The sequence below is a fragment of the Microcaecilia unicolor genome, chromosome 7, assembly GCF_901765095.1.
Source record: "Microcaecilia unicolor chromosome 7, aMicUni1.1, whole genome shotgun sequence".
Classification (NCBI taxonomy): domain Eukaryota; kingdom Metazoa; phylum Chordata; class Amphibia; order Gymnophiona; family Siphonopidae; genus Microcaecilia; species Microcaecilia unicolor.
The window spans coordinates 13,324,238-13,347,905 of NC_044037.1; the positions used below are offsets into that span (position 1 = coordinate 13,324,238).

Sequence of the window (23,668 nt, forward strand, 5' to 3'; positions counted from 1 at the left end):
AGAAATTGGGGAACAGAGAGAAAGTGTAGACCCATCTACGCAGTCCCCTATCATCCAGTCAGCCATCTAAAGCCCTGTACATTTTCTCAAAATGTTGGGTTTTTAGGGCTGGAATGGAATTTCAAACCAGTGCAGGACTGAAGACCACAGAAAAATGCTCCATGACAGGTTGACTGGAAATGGACCCATAAATTTGACCGTCATAAGGAGCGTAAAGCCCTATGGGATGTGTGCGGTAATATTTGAGATGCACGATAGGGAGCTGATCAGTATATAACACTTCACGTGTCAGAGTTAGAATTTGGTATTGGAGTCTTGATTGTATAGTGAGTCGATGGTGTTGCTTGAGTAATGGAGTATCACAGTCCCACTGCTTGACATGACAAAGTGTTCTTACTGCTGCATCCTGGACCATTTGTAATCACTTGGTAAGATAAAGAGGTCGACCAGCATTAGTCCAAGCAAGAAGCAATTCATATGTACAGAGCTCTGGGACATGGCCCCCTTCCAAAATCATTATTGAAGCGACCGAAGTAATGCAAATAGGGAAAGCTGGAAGCCCAAGGGAGCCGGAGGAAAATGCTAGGTCAAAAGAAATTGAAGCCCCATAATCCCCTGACTGAGGCTTGCCACAGGGTGCCCTTCAGCTGGCAGAACCTCCAGACGCTCTGGTGCATTTTCGAAGCACATAGACTTACAAAGTTAAATAGGCTCCATGTGTGTCCTCAACAACCCAAAAAGAACACTTGCTGTGCTCCAAAATGTTGTAAAGTGGTTTGTGGCATTTGAAATTCACTGCGGGTGACATTAATCAGAGCCAAAAGTGCATGCTTGCTAGAAAAAGGGAAAATCGAGGCTGGGATCTGTTTATTCAGTTTCTAATTAAAATACTTAACTTGGGAGTGAGTCATACTGAGGTCTTGTCCTGTCGCAGCTGGATGTGCAACGGGGATTCTGGGGACTCCAGCCTTCAACAAGTTAATGTTTAAAAGGGAAAAAACAGGATCAAACTTGTAACTAGCAGCATCAGATGAACACACAGAGGCCGATGTAATACGCTTTGCATCACAGCTATGTGCTGTAATCCGGCGCACAGTTTCCTGACACGTGTAAAAAAAAATGTTCACGTTCGCTACAGTATGCAAATAATCTGCACGTATCGGAGGAGATTCTACATATGGCACCTAAAAAAAATCGGCGCTGAAATCAGTGTCGAATAAGCATATTCTATAACCAGCAACTAGATTTAGGCACCAATTATAGAATACGCTTAGTTGACATTTCAGTGCTGATATCTGCGCACATCCTTATACACCAATGAAAACCTGATTGTAAATCTCAGCGCGAAGATTTAGACGCACTGGGCCATATTCTATAACTAGGCGCCTACATTCTGGAACGCCCATGGAATGCCCATTTCCCCGCCCATAACCACGCCCCTTTTGCCTCAAGCATAAGAAATTCAGCACACATCATTTCAAAATACGCTTAGCGAGTTGTGTGCCTAGATTCTAATCAGTGCTAATTAGTGCTCATTATTGCTTGTTAAGTGCTGTTATCAGCGCTCATTAGCTTGTTAAGCCAATTAAGTTACGGGCGATGTTATAGAATCCACGCCGATTTCAGCGCCTAAATCTAAGCACACTATATAGAATCCAGGGGATACATAAGTATTGCCATACTGGGAAAGACCAAAGGTCCATCGAGCCCAGCATCCTGTTTCCAACAGTGGCCAATCCAGGTCACAAATGCCTGGCAAGATCCCAAAAAAGTACAAAACATTTTATACTGCTTATTCCAGAAATAGTGGATTTTCCCCAAGTCCATTTAATAACGGTCTATGAACTTTTCCTTTAGGAAGCCGTCCAAACCTTTTTTTAAACTCCGCTAAGCTAACCGCCTTTACCACATTCTCTGGCAACAAATTCCAGAATTTAATTACAAGTTGAGTGAAGAAAAATTTTCTCAGATTCGTTTTAAATTTACTACACTGTAGCTTCATCGCATGCCCTCTAGTCCTCGTATTTTTGGAATGCGTAAACAGACGCTTCACATTTACCCGTTCAACTCTACTCATTATTTTATAGACCTCTATCATATCTCCCCTCGGCCGCCTTTTCTCCAAGCTGAAGAGCCCTAGCCACATTAGCCTTTCCTCATAGGGAAGTCGTCCCATCCCCTTTATCATTTTCGTCGCCCTTCTCTGCACCTTTTCTAATTCCACTATGTCTTTTTTGAGATGCGGCGACCAGAATTGAACTCAATATTCGAGGTGCGGTCGCACCATGGAGCGATACAAAGTCATTATAACATGCTAATGGAGGAAGTTTGCTAAACAGTGTTCAAAAAGGTCACTGAAAAAAATTGCCACTAGGTGCTATTCTATAAAGGTTGTACTCTGTTTCTGGACTAGTGCGTAGCGCCGATTCCTGTGCTTAATGTTGCATGCCAGACCTACGCCTGGTGAAACCTGGAATAAATGCTGGCACCCAACGTATTCTAGAACTACGTGCATAACATTTTGGAACGCCCCTGACACATCCATAGCCACCCCCTCCCCCCCTTTTGAGTTATGCGCTAGACACATGACCAAATTTTAACGAGTGTCAATTAGCCTCAATAATTGGTTGTTAGCACCCGGTTATTGACAGTTAAGGGCTCACTCAATTAAATCTGGGTGCTATATATAGAATCGACAAACATAAGACAGTGTGCTAATCACCACAGAAATATGCGCGACAGGCGTGCATTAGCAGCAGAATTAATTCTTTACACAGAGATTGTACCAGGACCTGGTGAAATGTTCGATGCACAAATATTATTATTTTATTTATTTATATCATTTATACCCCGCCTATTACCACACAGAGCAGCCACTAAGCGGCTTACAATGAACAAATGAATCAGTTATGATGGGAGAAGAGAAGGACCGGAGGAATAAGGGAAGGAGGGGGAGAGTTAGGATACAATCCACCTTATAATCGAAAGAGAAAAACGCCTAGATTTCGACCCAAATCGGGAGACAGACGTTTATCTCACAAAAACGAATAAATCGGTATAATCGAAAGCCGATTTTGGACGTTTTCAACTGCACTCCGTCGCGGATGCGGACAAAGTTGATGGGGGCGTGTCAGAGGTGTGACAAAGGTGGAACTGGGGCGTGGTTATCGGCCGAAGAGAGATGTACGCGTTAGGGCGATAATCGAAAAAATAAAGGTGTTTTTAGCGAACATTTAGGCCACTTTTGTTGGACCCTTTTTTCACACGAACAGGTCCCAAAAAAGTGCCCTAAATGACCAGATGACCACTGGAGGGAATCGGGGATGACCTCCCCTGACTCCCCCAGTGGTGAGTAACCCCCTCCCACCACAAAAAAATGATGTTTCACAAATTTTTATTTTCACCCTCAAATGTCATACCCAGCTCCCTGGCAGCAGTATGCAGGTCACTGGAGGAGTTGTTAGGGGGTGCAGTGGACTTCAGACAGGTGGACCCAGGCCCATCCCCCCTACCTGTTACAATTGTGCTGCTTAATGCTTAGTCGTCCAACCCCCCCAAACCCACTGTACCCACATGTAGGTGCCCCCCTTCACCCCTTAGGGCTATAGTAATGGTGTAGACTTGTGGGCAGTGGGTTTTGAGGGGGATTTGGGGGCTCAACACACAAGGGAAGGGTGCTATGCACCTGGGAGCTCTTTTACCTTTTTTTTTGTTTTTGTAAAAGTGCCCCCTAGGGTGCCCGGTTGGTGTCCTGGCATGTGAGGGGGACCAGTGCACTACGACTCCTGGCCCCTCCCACGAACAAATGCCTTGGATTTATTCGTTTTTGAGCTGGGCGCTTTCATTTTCCATTATCACTGAAAAACAAAAACGCCCAGCTCACAAATTGTCGAATAAAACATGGACGTCTATTTTTTGCGAAAATACGGTTCAGTCCGCCCCTTCACGGACCCGTTCTCGGAGATAAACGCCCATGGAGATAGACGTTTTCGTTCGATTATGCCCCTCCACATATCATAAGAAGAAATAGAAAACAAAAAGAAGAAGAAGAGAAAGCAGGAGTCCTAAATCAGGTCTTGACTCGCCGGGACACTCGAGGCAGGAAACCAGGAGGAAACGGGCCCCTTCGTCATAAGCACAGAGCAGCCACAGAAGAGAAGACCAGCTGCCCGATCGATCCAAGGGATCCAGGCAGTGCAGGGTTAGACATGCAAAATACTCTGTGCATAAATATTCTTGCTCTGATATTACATAAGTTCCTGCAGTCACGCACACTGTCCGTTATTCAACAGTCACGGCACCCCCCTCTTAACCTCCCCATATCTGGTGACACGATCATCTCAGCTCCTCATCCTCCATTTTTTTCATTTTATTTACTCCACATCAGCCCCTTCAATAAAACAAGAAAAAACTCACGGCTAGATCACGTTGACACACACAAAATAATATGGTAGTAAACAGCGAGCTGTTTACTCTTTTACATTTTTTAAAATTCCAATTTATAGAAGGACATACTTTTACTGTCCCTGACTATTTCTTCACTCGTTGTGTAATTATACTCTGGAATTCATTGCCAAAGAATATAGTAAAAGCAGTTAGCTTAGCGGGGTTTAAAAAAAGGTTTGGATCGCTTCCTAAAAGAAAAGTCTATAAGCCATTATTAAAATGACTTGGGGAAAATCCACTGCTTATTTCTAGGATAAGCAGCATAAAATGTACTGTTTTGGGATCTTGCCAGGTACTTGTAACCTGGATTGGCCACTGTTGGAAACAGGATGTTGGGCTTGATAGACCTTCGGTGTGTCTCAGTATGACAACACTTACGTTTATATAGCTGGATGCCCAAATTTGGGTGTGCAATTTATAGCATAATGCCAGTTCTGCAGCTAACTTAGGGGTCCTTTTACTAAGCTGCGGTAAAGAGTGGCCTGTGGTAGTTTGGACATGTGAAATTGATGTGAGCTGGGCCATTTTTTACCGCGACTGATAAAAAGGGCTTTTTTTTTAGTGGGCGGTATTTGGCCGTGTGCTAAAATTAAAAGTAGCATCTAGCTATTTACTGCCTGAGTCCTTACTGTCACCCACTGACCTAGTGGTAAGGGCTCACGTGTTACTCATGCGGTGATCAGTCAGCGCATGCCAATTACCACCGGGAACACCCCTGCAGTAGAAAATAAAAAAATATTTTCTACTCTGGGAAACAGCATGCTCCAAGTTCGAAATGACCGCTGGGCACCCGCGCTAGCCCAGCACTAGTGTCAATTTGGCGTGCCCTAACCATGCATTAGCCCTACCGTGTCTTAGTAAAATGGCCCCTCAATTGTTAAATTAGGTGCCAATTGGCATTAAATACCAGTAATAGTCCTGACGTGGTGTTAATTGGCACTAATTTGTAGTTACGAGCGGGACTGCAATTAAGCGTTATTCTATAAACGTACCAGCCGATACTCAGCCTGTGAGAGGCAGGCCAGCTAAGTTCTGCAATCGGCTGTGCCCAGGTATTCAATGCTGGGCCACTTCCGATAATCCGCATTGGTCGCCGCATCTCAAAAAAGATATAGTGGAATTAGAAAAGGTGCAGAGAAGGGCGACGAAAATGATAAAGGGGATGGGACGACTTCCCTATGAGGAAAGGCTAAAGCGGCTAGGGCTCTTCAGCTTGGAAAAGAGATGGCTGGGGGGAATATGGTTGAGGTCTATAAAACCCTGAGTACTATAGAATGGGTAAAAGTGAATCAATTTTTCACTCTTTCAAAAAGTACAATGACTAGGGGACACTCACTGAAATTACATGGGAATACTTTTAAAACAAATAGGAGGAAATATTTTTTCACTCAAAGAATAGTTAAGCTATGGAACTCGCTGCTGGAGGATGTGGTAACAGCAGTCAGCGTATCTAGGTTTAAACACGACAGACCTTACCGCTAAGTCAATGGCGGGCAGTTAGGTCTCAGTCCCAAAATGGAAGCGCGCCAATTTTAATTTTGCCGCACGTCCATTTTCAGCAAAAAAAAAATTTTTTTTTAATTTAATTTTTTATTAAATTTAAATGTTTACAAGCTATACACTTGCATTACAGAAATACAGAGCTAACAAGTTCCAATATTTGTAAATAACTAAGAAAGAGGAAAATAATAAAAAGAAAAAAAAAAAGAATATCACCTTAAACTTCAAGTAACACAGAAAGGTAAATTTAGCTCTTAGCACCTCCTTTTATCAGTAGAAATGTCTGCACTGCCATGTTCTTTGCTTTTGTCAGTGCTGCGGCTGGAATTGGCAAAAGCAGGTTTCTCCTCCTTTTGCAAGTGCTTCATAAAGCAGCTACACTGTGAGCCAGGAAACCTTAGGAGGTCTCAATCTGTTTTGAATAGTGTCTGGTGGTCCCCCCTTGAGCATCTGGCTTCTTAAGGTCACTGTGCTGTGACGTTGATGGTCTTTGCCTAGAAGATTCTTGACTGGTATGTGCAGAAGTAGGAGTCTTCTGCACACAGGAGTTCTTCTTGTGCAATCTCCCAAGAAGTTGACGTTTATTCCACGCTTGATGTATGGCCTTTCTGTAGATACAGTCAAAGTGGTTGTCACGGTTGTGTCCAGGTTCCTGGCTTGCAGTCACCTCGGGCCCCGGAAGTTAGACCCGGGGAATGCTGCGAATTGATGGTTTACCGTTTCCCATGTTCCAGAAGATATGCTCATCCGGTCCGGATCTTCCAGCCCTCCACATTGTTTTGGGAGTTTTTTGGAACTAAGCAGTATCCGTACCTGATGAACTCCCTTGTGGGCTGCCTTTATTAACCACCTGGAAAGGTTCCTAGTTGCCTTGCAACAGAGGTCCTCAGAGGAGTTTCCTTTGGTGGAGGTCGCTTGTACTGCTGCTGAGTTTTTCCTGTTTTAGGTTTTGACCCTGCTTGTTTGCTGACTTATTCTACTGACTGCTGCCTGCCTAGACCCGGCTTGTCTTCTGACCTACTCTTCTGACTGCTGCCTGCCCAGACCCGGCTTGTCTCCTGGCTTACTCTGCTGCCGGCTGCCTGCCCTGCTGCAGCCGGGTTCCTGGTTCCTTTAGCCTGCTGGTCCCTGCAGCTCTGCTTTCCTGCCCTGTCCGGTAAGTCCTGCCAACCGCCTGCACTCTGGGGCTCAACCCTTGAGGAACGGTGGTTATGTGCAGGTGAAGTTTGGGCTATTTCCGGTCCAGTTGATGTCAGCCTGAGCTGCCTCGGCGGCAGCCTTTGTCTGAGAATTCCGGCCGAGGGTACCGGGAAGTCTGTTCTGCCTGTCCTGTGTTTGGGTGATTCTCCTGCCGTTGCCGCTCCTCGGCAGTGGCCCAAGGGCTCACTAACCTAGAAGTACCGTTACAAGCGTGACAGCGGTTTACATATACTATTTTTTGCAGGTACTTTTCTGTCCCTGATTGACTCAGAGTCCAAGGTTATTTGTACCTGGGGCAATGGAAGGTTTCTTGGCTTTGAAATGCTTCCAAAGGTGATTTAGACGATCTCGTCATGCTTTTGGTAATGTTTGCACTCCTGTTGATTGTGGACAGGACTCAAACACAAAAAGCATTTTTGAAGTTCTGGAATTTTCTATTGCATTTTGAGCTGGGTCTAAATCAGGGGTGGGCAACTTGAGTCCTTGAAGGCTGCAACCCAGTCGGGTTTTAGAATTTCCCCAATTAATATGCATGAAATCTATTTGTATACAATGGAGCAGTGCATGCAAATAGATCTCATACATATTCATTGTTAATTTAACTCCCAATAGTAACCACCACTATATTTTGTGAAAAATGTTTTTGAGTTTTTATTATCCACTTATGATATTTGTCTGTTTTTCACAATTTACCATCACCATATCCATTTATCCTTCAACAATCATACTATAACCAATCCTTCCACGCCACTTTCATACTTCTCATCCAACTAATACATTCAATACAATTAATACAAAAATGATACCAAATCGTGCATGATTGACGATATACATCAAACACTGTACTTAACTTCTTTCTAACAATTTTTTCTACAATAAAGTGTTCCAACATTTAAGTTCTTTAATACCACCAATAATTCTATGCCAGTATGATGGTATAAACTCCAATATAGTTCCTCTGTTAATCATACGCTTACTGCTCTTGTCCATATGATCTCTTATAATCCGCTGGACTTCAATAATAGAGCAATGTAGCTTTCAGATATACATATTCATTGGGGAAATCCTGAAAACTTGACTGGGTTGTGGCCCTCAAGGACTGAGGTTGCCCACCCCTGGTCTAAACCCTGACTTTGGCAACATTAATAATGCTTTAAAAAAAGAAACTAGCACAAGAGGAATCAACGAAAAACCGTGTTGAAACAACAATTTTGAAAGTTTTTATTGGCCAGCTTTGTTTTTTGTCCATTTGGCTGAGTGGACAAAACAAACCTTCCCATAGTGCATGGGAGGGGCTGCACATGCTCGGAACGTTACACTACGTTCTGAGGTACAGAAGAACTGTCCCATTCTGGTACCGTCAGATGACATCACCCACTTGTGCGCGTGATTCAATCCTGCTTGTTGAGGGAAATCAGTTTCTTCTGTCTGCATTGGTTGGTTGAGTGGTACAACCCACTTGTCTGGACTGGACTAACAGGATGATAAGAATACATGTTTATTTTTCTTCGAGTTCTGTTTTGCAGTTAGATAAGAAGCCAAGATACAGCAGTGTCGACAGCAGGTGACCATATGGCAAAGCCATACAATTTGAGAAGGGGAAGAAGTGACTGCTGAGGAGAAGCACACACAGGGCAGTGGAAAAGGCTAAAAAATGGTAAAGATCTGGAACCATGGTTCTAAAAAGGAAGAAAGCCAGAGAATAGGAGACACAGAACTGCTGACTCTCGTTTCAAACATGGCAATTGCTGGTGATATGAAAACAGGACACTGCTACAAGGGAATGTGAGAGTACCTCGATGTGATAATAGTTTCCGCTCCTTTTCAAAGAACCTGCAACAGTTACAAATGGATCTCCAGTCAACCACTGTTAGACTAGGAATACATTTTTACCTCTAAAGACACGAAGGGTGTGTCTTGAATTTGTAAAGAGATCTGTTCTCCATCGACGATGAATTTTCTGGAATATAACGCTCCTGGTAAACAATAAAGTGCACAATTAAAGAAAGTTCAATGCAACAATACACAAAAATAAGGCTAAATTACTACAAACAGTCAGCTCTGGGCAGAGAGGATAGTTATTTATTCAAGCATTGGATGCATCGAACTATTTCATTGCATCGTACCTTATCTATCAATCTATTATTTCTACTTCAGTCTATCTAATGTATCTTTTTATTAAGTCTTTATTTGTGTTTCTTTTCAAACAGTGTACAATCATCGTCTTGCTGGTTTGCATTGTTTGGGTTACATGATTGGTTTAATGTCATCATTATATGCCAGTACAACTCTTGTAGGTGAGAGAGACCATCTTTAAATTCAAGGTAAGAACTGTGCTAACACTCTAGAGGAAATGACTGCAAAAGGAGAAAGCTTCTATTGTACTTTTACCTGGATGTACATTTCTGACAAGGAGATTTATCTGTCTAAGGTATCTGTGTCATAAGTACATAAGTATTGCCATACTGGGAAAGACCAAAGGTCCATCGAGCCCAGCATCCTGTTGCCAACAGTGGCCAATCCAGGTCACAAATACCCGGCAAGATCCCAAAACAGTACAATACATTTTATGCTGCTTATCCCAGAAATAGTGGATTTTCCCCAAGCCCATTCAATAGCGGTCCATGGACTTTTCCTTTAGGAAGCCGTCCAAACCTTTTTTAAACTCCGCTAAGCTAACCGCCTTTACTACATTCTCTGGCAACGAATTCCAGAGTTTAATTACACGTGTCAAATGTCTTCATGGCATGTCCCTGAATATATCTGTGCACAGTACCCCTTTTACACGTTAAGGGGGTAGTTTTTAAGTTGCGGTAAAAGTTGGGCAGCAGGAGTCAGTAACCAGTGGCAGGTCCGCTGTACATGAATAACATCGCTTGTGATCAACCTCGCAAGCAGCATTAATCATACTGTCCAGGAACTTGGGCCGCTAACCCAATGCTCCAGGGCCACATCCTAAAGGGGTTAGGCATTATTTTGCTCCTCTAGCTCTCCCCATATCACTTTCTCTACCTCGAAAAGCCCAGCTGATCATAAGCCTCCTCGCACCAATTCCTCCTTCCTCCGAAGCTTCACTTATATCACTCACCCCAAAAGCCCCCCATCGGGAACAGTCCCCAGTCGTTCCTGCCCCTGCTGGTGCCAGGCTCAAAGGTGCTAGCGACCCCTTGCATTGGTCTCATGAGGATGCCATGACAAAGTTTCCAATGCTGGTTCCCGAGGAAGACAACGAAACAAGGTCTTGTGGAACTGGAGGTGGTTTGGAGCTCAGACATTGAAGGTGTATTTTGATTACAATGCTCAAGATTCAATTATCGAGTATCATAGAGGCGTTGGAATGGAAGGACCAGGAGGCACACCAGGCTCAACCCATTCCCACGCAGCCTCCCACTGCTGCAGCCACCACTGCTGCTTTTTCAGGGCTGCACTGTTCTTGCTCATGACTACCGGTCCCACCTTCCTCTGACATCATTTCCTGTTTAGGACAGAGCCAGCAGCTGTGAGCGGGAACTGTGCAGCCCTACAATCTTTTTCTTTGTTTTTGCCAGCACTGCAGAAATAGCAGCAGCAGCAGTGGTGGCCGCAGCAGCAGGATGTTGGGTAGGAGTGGGGAGAGCCTGGTGTGGCGGTGGGGGTATCCGATGGGAGGGGGAAAGAAAGGGCAGATGCTGGATGTAGGGGGGGAAAGGGGACAGATGCTAGATGTAGGGGGAGGGGGACAGACACTGGATGGAAGGGAGGAGAGGAAGTCCAGATGCTGGTTGAGGGGGGAGAGAGATGGCAGATGCTGGATGTAGGGGGAGATGAGTGACAGACATTGGATAAGAGAGAGAGAGGGGCCTGATCCCAGATGGAAGGGAGGAAAGAGGTGGCAGACACCAGATGGAAGGAGGGAGAGCAGAGATAGACACTGGATGAGGGGGAGAGCGGGGACAGATGTTGGATGGAAGGGTTAGAGAAGAGGCAGACACTGGATGACATGTGAAGGAAAGATAAGGCAGATGCTGGATGGAGTTCTATACATGGAATGTTGCTACACTTTGAAATTCTGCATGGAATCTTGTTATTCTTTAGAATTCTAGAATCTTTATTTATTTAGATTTTGCTCACACCTTTTTCAGTAGTAGCTCAGGGTGAGTTACCTTCAGGTACTCTGCATATTTCTCTGTCCCAGGAGGGCTCACAATCCAGGTTTGTACCTGAGGCAATGGAGGGTTAAGTGACTTGCCCAAGGTCACAAGGAGCAGCAGCGGGATTTGAAGCGGCCACCTCGGGATTGCAAGACCGGTGCTCTAACCACTAGGCCACTCCTCCACTTATAGTTACTGCTTAAGCATTTTATTTCAGTGCTGAATTTTTAGCTGCCATTTATAGAATTCACCTCTATGCCTGCAAACGTGCAGAATACTAGAATATTCACGAGTGTGTGTGTGCAATTGTGTGTATATGCCAGTTTTTCTGCAATACCTGCATAACTTACATTGTGCATATTTGTGAGGCTTCTGCTGCGTACCCTCTGGATGCCTTAATTCTAGCTGCCCTGTTATAGATTTGTCCCTTTATGACTAACTTTTGATGGCCAGAAACGTCTTCGCCAGTTTGGAACAACACTGTATTACAAGTTCTAGACCACACTTCGCACTTCAATAGGTTCCAGAATGTTTTTGTGTCTTGTCACAGTGGTGGCAGTAGTGACAGGGGATGAAGAGGAGCAGAGAAGAGGAAGATAACGAAGGTTTTGCTCCTTGTAAGGATCTGTTTTCACAACAGATGGTCTTTTTCCTCTGGAATACGCTAGAAAAAAAAACATCTTAGCCTTGGGAAACATTTATAATACGAGGAAAGCCACCAGCACAAAGTTCACTCTAACAGGGCTAGGCTTTGACAAAACAATAAGATGATTAACTAAATAATAAATCATTCTTAGACATAAAGTTCAGTGCACTGGAAAGATGTCAGACTGCTAGCGCTGGAAACTGAAGTCTTCCATGCATGCACTGGAAAGACGCAGGATGGGCAACTGCGGTGCAACTTCTCCCTTCTCTCCCCTTTTAATCTGGAGGGCGGGCACACGTGTTCTACCTCGGTCCTAAGACACTCAATGCCAGTTCCACTGCTAGAGTTTGTGATATACATACCTGTCGTTTCTGTCTCTATAATGTCAGCAAAATTCGCACTTTCCTTTCTGAGCACACTACCAGAACCATCATCCACACTTTTATCACCTCTCGCTTAGATTATTGCAACTTGCTTCTCACAGGTCTCCCACTTAGCCATCTCTCTCCTCTTCAATCTGTTCAAAATTCTGCTGCACGACTAATATTCCGCCAGTGTCGTTATGCTCATATTAGCCCTCTCCTCAAGTCACTTCACTGGCTTCCTATCCGTTTCCGCATACAGTTCAAACTCCTCTTATTGACTTACAAGTGCATTCGCTCTGCAGCTCCTCAGTACCTCTCCACTCTCATCTCTCCCTACATTCCTCCCCAGGAACTCCGTTCACTGGGTAAATCTCTCTTATTTGCACCCATCTCCTCCACCGCTAACTCCAGACTCCGTTCCTTTTATCTTGCTGCACCATATGCCTGGAATTGACTTCCTGAGCCGGTACGTCAAGCTCCATCTCTGGCCATCTTCAAATCAAGGCTAAAAGCCCTCCTTTTTGATGCTGCTTTTAACTCATATTATTCACTTGTTCGGAACCCTTATTTTATCATCCTCACTTTAATATTCCCTTATCTCTTATTTGTCCTGTTTGTCTGTCCTAATTAGATTGTAAGCTGTGTCGAGCAGGGACTGTCTCTTCATGTCCAGTGTAGAGCGCTGCATATGTCTAGTAGCACTATAGAAATGATAAGTAGTAGTAGTGGTAGTCTTTGGGATTCCACACAGAATCTTGCTACAGTGGGATTCCAGAATCTTGCTACTCTTTGGGATTCCGCACAGAATCTTGCTACAGTGGGATTCCAGAATCTTGCTACTCTTTGAGATTCTGCACAGAATCTTGCTACTGTGGGATTCCGGAATCTTGCTACTCTTTGGGATTCTGCATGGAATCTTGCTACTCTTTGTCCTTATCTCTCATTTGTCCTGTTTGCCTCTCCTAATTAGATTGTAAGCTCTGTCGAGCAGGGACTGACTCTTCATGTTCAAGTGTACAGCCTAGTAGCGTTTTGGAAATGATAAGTAGTAGTAGTAAAACATAGCTGACTAATGCCAAGGACTCTTCATAGCAATGGCACAGTGCCTCCAGTTCTCCTCTCATTGGCCTGTGCTGTTGCCACTGACTGGGTGGGCCTGACACACCACTGTAGGGGGGGGGGGCCACAGCCCACCATGGCTATGCCTTCACTATACTACACAGGTCACCAACCAGCCTCAGAAAAGGACTGATGTAGTATCAATTGAAGAGGGTATTGAGATCAAGTCAGGGTACTTTCTTGGCGGTATTTGATATAAAAAGGCTGAAGAAACCGAGAAACAGGGAAGGAGCACTGTGGAACTCAGTCCTGGTACAAGTCTGTCAAAACTTGATTACACGGCCTTCAGAAAGAAAAAAAAAAGCGAAAACATGGCTATTGCCTATTGTGGGAGGCCAGAATGTGGGTGATGCAGGTAGACCTTGCTGTGTGTTGATATGGGCATCTACAATAGGCGTCCCTGACGTTGGAGGAATTAGAGGTGGGAGGCAAGGTCTGGAAGGGTCTCTGTCAGAGTGAGGTGGGCTTAGTGGGGTTTTTATCTTTTTATGATTGTGAATCACATTGGGCAGTTGTAGCAACTTGGATTCTGGTATTAAGAAATAAATGAAATGAAATGACTTGTCTTGTCTTGTGTTGCATACAATCATACTAGTAACCAGTTGATGAAAGACTATGCATCCTCTCGCCAGTCTACCAAGCCACCTGCTTTCCTACTCAGCAGCCCCTTCTGGTTCAGTGCTGCTGAATATCTGTGCTTGACCCAGTGGGAGTTAACCGGGTAGGAGCTGCCCCTTCCTGGTTAACTCCTACTGAATATTGACCCATAAAGTTATAGAGACTCAACTGGACAATACAGACTTGGGGGAATCTGACCAAACCAAGTTTGTCGACAGAAGATATTCAACTAGACATTAAACACTATTGGGCCGATATTCAACCATGGGAATTAGCCTGGCTAACTCCCTAAGTCCGCCGTGATGCTGGATATTCAATGCCGGGCTATTACCATTGACTGGAACTGAATATCCACACAAAACACGGCAGCTAGGCTTATATTTGATAAAACGTGATTTGAAAGTGCAAAACCCCTCCGCGACAAACTACACGGGCTCCCAATCAAAGAACGCATCGCCTTCAAAATCTGCACCCTGGTTCACAAAATCATCTACGGAGAAGCCCCGAGTTACATGACAGACTTGATCGACTTACCAATTAGAAATACATCTGAATCAACACGATCTTATCTAAATCTGCACTACCCAAGCTGCAAAGCACTTAAATACAAAACAACTTACACATCTAGTTTTTCCTACATAAGCACACAACTATGGAACGCATTACCAAAAGCCTTTAAAATGACGTACGACCACCTAAACTTCCGGAAATCACTAAAAACCAACCTGTTTAAAAAGCATACCCTACCGATCCAACTTAAATGCCTAATCTCTGCAACACAACCAAACTAAAGCACGTAATGGACATAACACAACTCTTCCGTTCTCCGATTCCCTAATGTGGCTGTTCCACATGAACTTGATCTTACCACAACATCACCCTGTATTTGTTCACACTGGAGCCTGCAAAGGCCTCTCCGGTACTATGTAAGCCACATTGAGCCTACAAATAGGTGGGAAAATGTGGGATACAAATGTAACAAATAAATAAATCTTATATAATAAAACGCACCTCCAACATTCTGAAGCTGACTGCATGGCTGAGGCATTCCTGCTCTCTGTATCATCTCCTGAATTGACATCACGTACTTCCAGGTTCATCACAAGCAGAAGTGACCAACCACACGAGGTTTCTCGGCTTCAGAATGTTGGAGGTCCATTCTATTAAATAGGATTGGTCAGTTCCTTGAAGCTCAGCCAGAGCTCAACGTCCTGCACAGTAACACTCAGACACCAGAGAGAGAGGGGGGGGGGCTGACACCAGAGAGAGAGGGGGGGGGGCTGACACCAGAGAAAGGGAGGGAGGGGGGCCTGACACCAGAGAGGGGGGCGGAGGTATTTCTGTCACACACACACACTCTCTCTCTCTCACACACACTCTGTCTCTCTCACAGTCAATGTCTTTCTCTCTCTCACTCTCACACACTGTCTCTCACACTGTATCACATTCACTCTCTATGTGTCACACAGTCACTCACACACTCTCTTGGTCTCATACACTCAGTCTCACAGACAGTCTGTGTCTCACACACACTCTCTCTCTCGCACACACTGTATCTGTGTGAAACACACTCTCTCTCACACTGTGTCTCACATATGCACTTGCACACACACACTCATTCTCACACACACACTCTCTCACAGACACACTCACACCCAGACTCACTCTCTCTCTCACACACACACACACACACACACTCGCACATTCACTCTCTCTCGCATACACAGTCACTCTCACATACACTCTCTCAAATATACACACTCCGAGGAAAACCTTGCTAGCGCCCGTTTCATTTGTGTCAGAAACGGGCCCTTTTTACTAGTAAATAAATAATCCGGCCAGGCCGATATTCGGCATTGGCCAGTCAAGTTCAAACCGGCCAAAGATATATGCAAGTGGACAAACATGACTTGACTGCCACACTCATGCTGAAATCAGCAGATAGCAAGTTATATCACGCAATATAACCGGATATCTGCTAACCGTGAATTTTCAGTGGGTCATGGCTGGCCATGTCCCGTGGAAATTCGCAGATAGCTGGCTAAGTACCATTTAACCGGTCAAGTGCCTTTCCTGGCTGGTTAAATGGTTTTGAATATCAGGGGGTATATTGTACATCTGACCAAAGGATAAAGGATACCTAGGCTGGCTGTAGCTTTGAATGCTTTTGTTCACTACTTTTACAGGTTCTTTTTTTTTTTAATCAATTTGCAAACTGCATTGGGGGTCTCCATGTGCATCCACAAGCTGGAGACCTAATTAATGCTTCGCTTTCTTGGTTTTCCCCTACTCTAAATGGCAAAAGACGTCTAACCTCCTTGCCTTTTTGATTTAGCAGGAGAGCTCCAGGCACAGACAGTCGATTTGGACCTTGCAACAACAGGATTTAACATGAAGCAGTTGTCTTACAAGATCTCATTGTACACCAATGCCTTAATACTGTGTCATAAATCCCAGGACTTCTGCTCATGGACTAATACTTTGAATCTAGTATGGATATAAAATTATTAGAAATCTGGCGCACTCCCAGTAGGATCCAGGTTCAGTTTTTTTCCAGATATATATGTCTAATTTTAAAGAAACACAGGGGTGAGCCGACAAATGGCCTGCGCTGGTGTAGACACGTGTATTGGACATGCGCAGGTCCATGTTTCAGTGTGCCTTGCATAAAAGGCCTTTTTTTTAAAACCGAAAATGGACGCACGGCAAAATAAAAATTGGCGCACATCCATTTTAGGCCTGAGACCTTACCACCACCCATTGACCTAGAGGTAAGGTCTCACGCGTTAACCGGGCAGTAACGGTCTACGCATGTACAATGCCGATTACCGCCCGGTTAGCGCTGTGTGCTGGAAACTTTCCGGCGCACTTGGTGGACGCGCGTAAAATAATGAAATTACTGCTGGGCAGTAGTTCCAAACTGACGCACGTAGGATGCATGTACGCATCTACGCAGCTTAGTAAAAGGGCCCCACAGTTTAGTGTTGTTTATCAGAATGCACGGTGGCTCTCAATCCAGTCCTCAGGACATACCTAGTCAGTCAGTTTTCAGGATATCCACAATGAATATGCAAGAGACAGTGTTTGCATGCAGTGGAGGTAGTGCATCCAAATTTATCTCATGCACATTTTTTGCTATCTCGTAGGACTATTAATGATTTCAGATTTTCTTACTTATATTATACACACAACAATATCACCAAGATATATTGTTATTGCATTTATTAACTAACAAATCTTGCCATTCATGCTTTCAGAAGGAGTCACCATTGGAAACTCTTGTTACTTAAATCAACTGAACACCAACGGTGACAATGTCCCATACCCTGTGTTGCCATGATAAAGTTTCCAATGCTGGTTCCCGAGGAAGACAACGAAACAAGGTCTTGTGGAACTGGAGGTGGTTTGGAGCTCAGACATTGAAGGTGTATTTTGATTACAATGCTCAAGATTCAATTATCGAGTATCATAGAGGCGTTGGAATGGAAGGACCAGGAGGCACACCAGGCTCAACCCATTCCCACGCAGCCTCCCACTGCTGCAGCCACCACTGCTGCTTTTTCAGGGCTGCACTGTTCTTGCTCATGACTACCGGTCCCACCTTCCTCTGACATCATTTCCTGTTTAGGACAGAGCCAGCAGCTGTGAGCGGGAACTGTGCAGCCCTACAATCTTTTTCTTTGTTTTTGCCAGCACTGCAGAAATAGCAGCAGCAGCAGGATGTTGGGTAGGAGTGGGGACAGCCTGGTGTCTAAAGTCTAAACCCGGTGGTTTAAACCACCTCCATATGTCCATTAATAAATGTCCAAATAACGGCAACGCTCCAGCATGTTCAACTTGTGTAATCCCATAGTCACTCTGATATATCCATTCGACAATCAGTTGATACTCCAAACATGAGTTTTCTCAGCTGCGTTATAAATCCAATAGTCACTCTAATGTATCCGATTGAAAATCAGTTGATGCTCCAAGCGTAAGCTTGTTCCACAGTTCCACACAAGTTGAACATGCTGGAGCGTTGCCGTTATTTGGACATTTATTAATGGACATATGGAGGTGGTTTAAACCACCGGGTTTAGACTTCTAAGACTGGAGGACAACACAGGGTATGGGACATTGTCACAGTTGGTGTTCAGTTGATTTAAGTAACAAGAGTTTCCAATGGCGACTCCTTCTGAAAGCATGAATGGCAAGATTTGTTAGTTAATAAATGCAATAACAATATATCTTGGTGATATTGTTGTGTGTATAATATAAGTAAGAAAATCTGAAATCATTAATAGTCCTACGAGATAGTAGATTGATATATAAGTGACTAATTAAAGGATCGTTTAACCCTGTTAGTGGTAACATGCACATTTTTTGAGGATACCCTGAAAACTTGACTGGCTGGGTGTAGGCCGATGACTGGGTTGACAGCCCTTGATATAGCCAAGAATTATCTGATTTATATAGGCTTAATTATGGGTCACTAATTAAAAAGATATATGCTGGCTTAAAAGAATGGGACTGTCATTTCATTAGCTGGACAGTTGGAAATGTTTTAAAAAAATTAATTAATTAAAGAAACCAGAAATGTCTCTAAAAATCAAAATCACTGCATGTAATAAGAGTGATTAAAAAAAAAACAAGGCAGACGATCTGCAAAATCCAATGTGGAGACAAACAAAGCAGATCAGTAGTAGCACAAAACAATCTCTATTATAGGGTAAACACCCCAATGAAAAATGCCCGACACAGGCTGTGTTTCGCCCAAAAGGATGCATCAGGGGCTCTAAAAATAAGATCTTCATTCTCAGCAAATGTTAAAAGGTTTATGCCCTGGTTGCTACCAAATATAGTAAATGGACAAAGAACTGAGGCACAACAGCAGGCAAAAAAACCCAATTTCTGTATGCAATTTAATAATGAGCCAATTAGCGCCAATAATTGGACATTACCAATTATTAGCATTAATTGGCAACAGTTTTCAATTTACGCATGCATCTTGCTAAGTGCTATTCCATACAGAATATTCTTTTAGCGTGCAACTGATGTAGCCATGGGTGGGTCAGGGGTATTCACCAAAGATGAACTCAGCATTACAGAATTCAGGGGATCCGTGTCTAATTTACATGCACAGCTTTTACACCAGGTTTCAGTTGCTGTAAGTCCTCATGCCAAATATAGGGCATGGATCCCAGCGCTATGTGGTAGTCTACAAACTGTGCGGCGAAAAGCTTCAGGTGGCAGTTAAGAGGAAGGACTTACCAGTGTTTGCCTCGTAATCTCCAATAAATCTTTTTGTGAGAAATCGTACAATCAGCGCTGCAAAACAATGGAAACATTATTTGTTTTCTTTCTGGAGAAGTATGTCTGTTCCTGATTAATGCTTTCATGTCTGAAGAAACTTCTATTAAACACATTACAGAAACCTATTGTGGATTTAAAACTGGTTAAAACAGTACGGTTAAAGGGTCAGTATTCTCAACGGAGAAAGGTACGTACAGGACGTCAAACTCAGAAACAGAACGAAGCCTTGCGCCGGAAGGACCTCGGCTGGCGGGGATTGGGGTCCCCCGCCAGCAAAGGTAGGCGACGGCAGGGGAGGGTTGGCGGTGGGAGGGGGGTCGAGAGGGTCGCCAAAGTCTGGCTACGCCTCTGGTCGCATGGTCTAGCGTTCGGCGTATTCTATCACCTGCACAAAAATTTAGGCTTATTTTATAAAGTATGCCTAAATTAATGCGGTTAGGCAAACTTCATTTCAGTGCTGAATTTTTAGGCGTGATAATTAGATCTAGTCCTAAAACAGGAATTCTATATATGGTGAGTAAAGTTGCACATGCAAATTTAGCAGTGCAACCATTCATTTATTTCAAATTTCTATCCCTCATGAGAGAGAGAGAGAGAGAGAGAGAGAGAGAGAGAGAGAGAGGGAGAGAGAGAGAGAGAGAGGGGAGAGAGAGAGAGGGAGAGAGGGAGAGAGGGAGAGAGGGAGGAGAGAGGGAGAGGGAGAGAGAGGAAGGGGAAGGGGAGAGAGAGAGAAAGGGATAGTAGGTAAGGAGAGAGGGGAAAAGGGGAGAGGAGAGGGAGAGAGAGAGGGAGAGAGGAGAGAGAGAGGGAGAGAGGTAGAGAGAGGAGAGAGAGAGGAGAGAGGGAGAGAGAGGGAGAGAGGAGAGGGAGAAAGGAGAGAGAAGAGGGAGAGGGTAGTGGAGAGGAGAGGAGAGAATGGAGGGGGAGGGAGAGAGAGAGAGAGAGAGGATTGAGGGAGAGAGAGAGAGGGGAAGGGAGATGGAGAGACGAGAGAGAGAGAGAGAGGGGGGGAGAGAGAGAGGGGAGAGAGAGAGAGAGAGAGAGCGAGGGAGAGAGAGGGAGAGGGAGAGAGAGGGAGAGAGAGAGAGAGAGAGAGAGAGGGAGAGAGAGAGAGAACGTTAAACGTCTTACAGATGAGAATCTTATTCTCTCAGTATACCAAATTAATCCTTTGTATGAAAATTATTTCATTGGGAGATTTTTCCCCAAATTGCCTGTTTTCTAGAACTGATTCTTGCAATTCCTTTTACAAGAGCATTCCACTCATATCATCGTACTTAATTCAGTCAAAATGATGAAAAGTCTGTGCTGAGGTCAGGCATGCCCCCATCAGCTGAAAATATTGCTCTAGAGGAGGCCAGCTAGAAGATACCAGGTCGGAACAGCACCTTGGGATGGATGAGTTGTTGAACTGCGTCAACATTTAACGCTTGGATCTGGGACCAGTTCTGCCACCCCAAGTTAATTGCTTCCGCTCTAGCCCCACCTCATCAATCAATAACTCACATACAAAGAATTATGGTTGGCAGCTTAATTTATTAACAACTTTCAAAACATTTTCACATCAGTAAATAACCTACTCCCCCCCCCCCTCCTGAACTACAGCTGTCAAAAGCATAACATCAACACCCCTTCCAACCCCTGCTCGACATAGTAACATAGTAGATGACAGCAGAAAAAGACCTGCATGGTCCATCCAGTCTGCCCAACAAGATAAACTCACATGTGCCATTTTTTGTGTATACCTTACCTTGATTTGTACCTGTCCTCTTTAGGGCACAGACAAGTCTGCCCAGCACTAGCTCTGCCTCCCAATCACCAGCCCCGCCTCCCACCACCAGCTCTGGCACAGACCGTATAAGTCTGCCCAGCACTAGCCCCGCCTCCCAACCCCGCCTCCCACCACCGGCTCTGACACAGACCGTATAAGTCTGCCCAGCACTATCCCCACCTCCCACTACTGGCTCTGCCACCCAATCTCGGCTAAGCTCTTGAGGAGCCCTTCCTTCTGAACAGGATTCCTTTATGTTTGTCCCAGCAAATTCTGCTTCTCACTGTCACTGCAACTCTTCCTCTTCCAGCTCCGCCCTGACAGCAAGAGCCCTAGCCTGTGTGGACCTCCACACATTTAGTCCGGGTCTCCCGACCCACCTTTTAATGACCTGGCTCATTCCCCATGACATATCAATTCAGTGCAGTACTCAACTAATGGCTTGATTCAAAATAATATTTCTGAAACCGTAGATATATATAATCTGTAGTTTCTCGGTATCCAGTCAAGCTCAAAACAGACTAATTCGTCCGTCTAAATTTCAAAATATGTTTCTTTAGTTTTTTATCCTTTATATAATTTATTCAAATATGATTTCAGGGGGAGTGTCCTTGAGACAGCTGGCTTTCGAGCGAAACATGCATGCCGGACAATAGCACCCCTGGGTCCGACTGAAAAAGGATCTAATAAGATAAGTTATTTTATCTATTACGAGTTCTTTATAAAAGTCGAGTAATACTTTTGAGTGAACCAACGAAGGAGTTGATGTTGCCTACATCGCCATAAAAGACTGGCTGGCGACGAACATCACTGAGGTCACTAAAAACATATTTGAATAAATAATATAAAGGATAAAAAAACTAAAGAAACATATTTTGAAATTTAGACTGACGAATTAGTCTGTTTTGAGCTTGACTGGATACCGAGAAACTACAGATCATTCCCCATGAGCCATTTGCTCCTGTAGCTCAGGTTTTTACCGCTGCGACAACCCCAATGCACTTCACCTATAAAACAAAAACCACGGCACAAAAGTCATGTCCCGCACCACCAAATCAAAAAACTGGGCGGGAGGGTGGGAAAGCTGCCTCTGAGGATCAGGAAACATCCTGAGCCTTGGAGAGGGGCCGGCATTTATAACTTTACAACAATCCCTGATCTGGATGGACTCCTGGCCACGCATGCATCCTTTAACCCATCCAATAGCCTCTGCCTCGAGACTGCCGGGCGTGAAAACCTACCACCCCCTCCTTTAACCTTTACTTCTGCCCGAGCCTTCCTGAACAGGCCCAGCCCGCATTTCACTGGGTCCATCGAGACAGGCTCTCGGGCATTTCCTTTCTGTGCCAGCCTTGTGCACTGGGCAGGAGACTCAGCTCACCAGCATGTTCAACATCTCCAGTAACATTTCTGGGAGGGCTAATACAACTCAGAATATGCCCTGTCATAAGTATAGATATCCTTGTGAATTTCAGCAGCTTGACAGATCTGCCTTGTTATGAACTAGAATTAACTTTATTTATCTTGATTTTTACTCATTGAATCACAAAAGTACTCTCAGTGATTTGTTTGACAGTTCAAGCGTTTGTTGGTTTGGTTTGTCTTACCAATTTTAAGACACAACGGGTATCGCTCAGACCAGGGGCGTAGCCAGACAACAGATTTTGGCTGAGCCTAGGCAAAAATTGGGTGGGCACCAAGTGTTCTACCCCCCTAAAAAATAAATTATCTCAGCTGGTGGGAAAACGCTTCTTTCCACCTTGGCAGCATTCATGCACTGAAAATTGAGCATGCGCAGGTGCCGGTGTCATGGAGAGTAGCGTTTTTGTTACCATCGGGGAAAATCTTCAGCTGGCGGAGCTTGGGATTCCCACCAGTTACCACTAAACATGTGCTACTGTTGGGTGGGCCTGAGCCATAAATGGGTGGGCCCTGGCCCACCCAAGCCCAACTGTGGCTACGCCAGTGGCTCAGACAGATACTCGACTCCTGAAGCAGGCATATCTTTTGCCAAAACGCGGATCGTGTCCAGTCTACATCTGGTTTTTCAATAAACGCCTTTTACTACAATCAACCTCTGGAGTTTCCTTTGTCAGGTCGCTTCCCTACTTCTCTGGTTGTTTCAGGTACAAAGTATAAACCATCACATTTGATGGCAAATTAAAAACATCATAAAATACAAACAACACACACAAAAATCAAATAATAATGTAAAACAGCAATAAAAACATAGAAATAAGATTAAAGCAACATCTCTCTCAAAGATAATATCCTAAATGGTAAAATCAAAAAAGCCAATTAAATGTTCCCAAGCTTGTGAAAGGCACTGACTCATTCTAGAAAGCACAGAAATGCCATAGCTGTCCAAGGTAATAAATAATGTTTCTATTAATAAAATACAACAGAAAGAGAACATGAATGCAAGAAAGAGGCCAGACCTAACCTCATTTTCTACTACATCGTTTTGTGTCGGTGGGTACAAAAACACTCCAAAGCAAAACCTAAGAAATAACCAGCCCCCTCTCCCTCCCCCCTCCCGGCCAGGCTGCAGCAACCCTTAGGCAAAGAATTGACATGTGAG

General features: G+C 44.3%; 1 protein-coding gene across 1 annotated transcript in view; it reads right to left on the reverse strand.

Moving 5' to 3' along the window:
- LOC115474182 (ras-like protein family member 11A-like) overlaps nt 1–23,668 on the reverse strand; it is a 32,524-nt gene that overhangs the window by 8,501 nt on the left and 355 nt on the right. Inside the window, exons 2-3 of the mRNA XM_030209537.1 lie at nt 19,275–19,331; nt 9,040–9,122 (exon numbers count right to left, since the gene is read on the reverse strand). Coding sequence (XP_030065397.1) covers nt 9,040–9,122; nt 19,275–19,331 — 140 coding nt within the window. The remainder of the gene's footprint in view (nt 1–9,039; nt 9,123–19,274; nt 19,332–23,668) is intronic.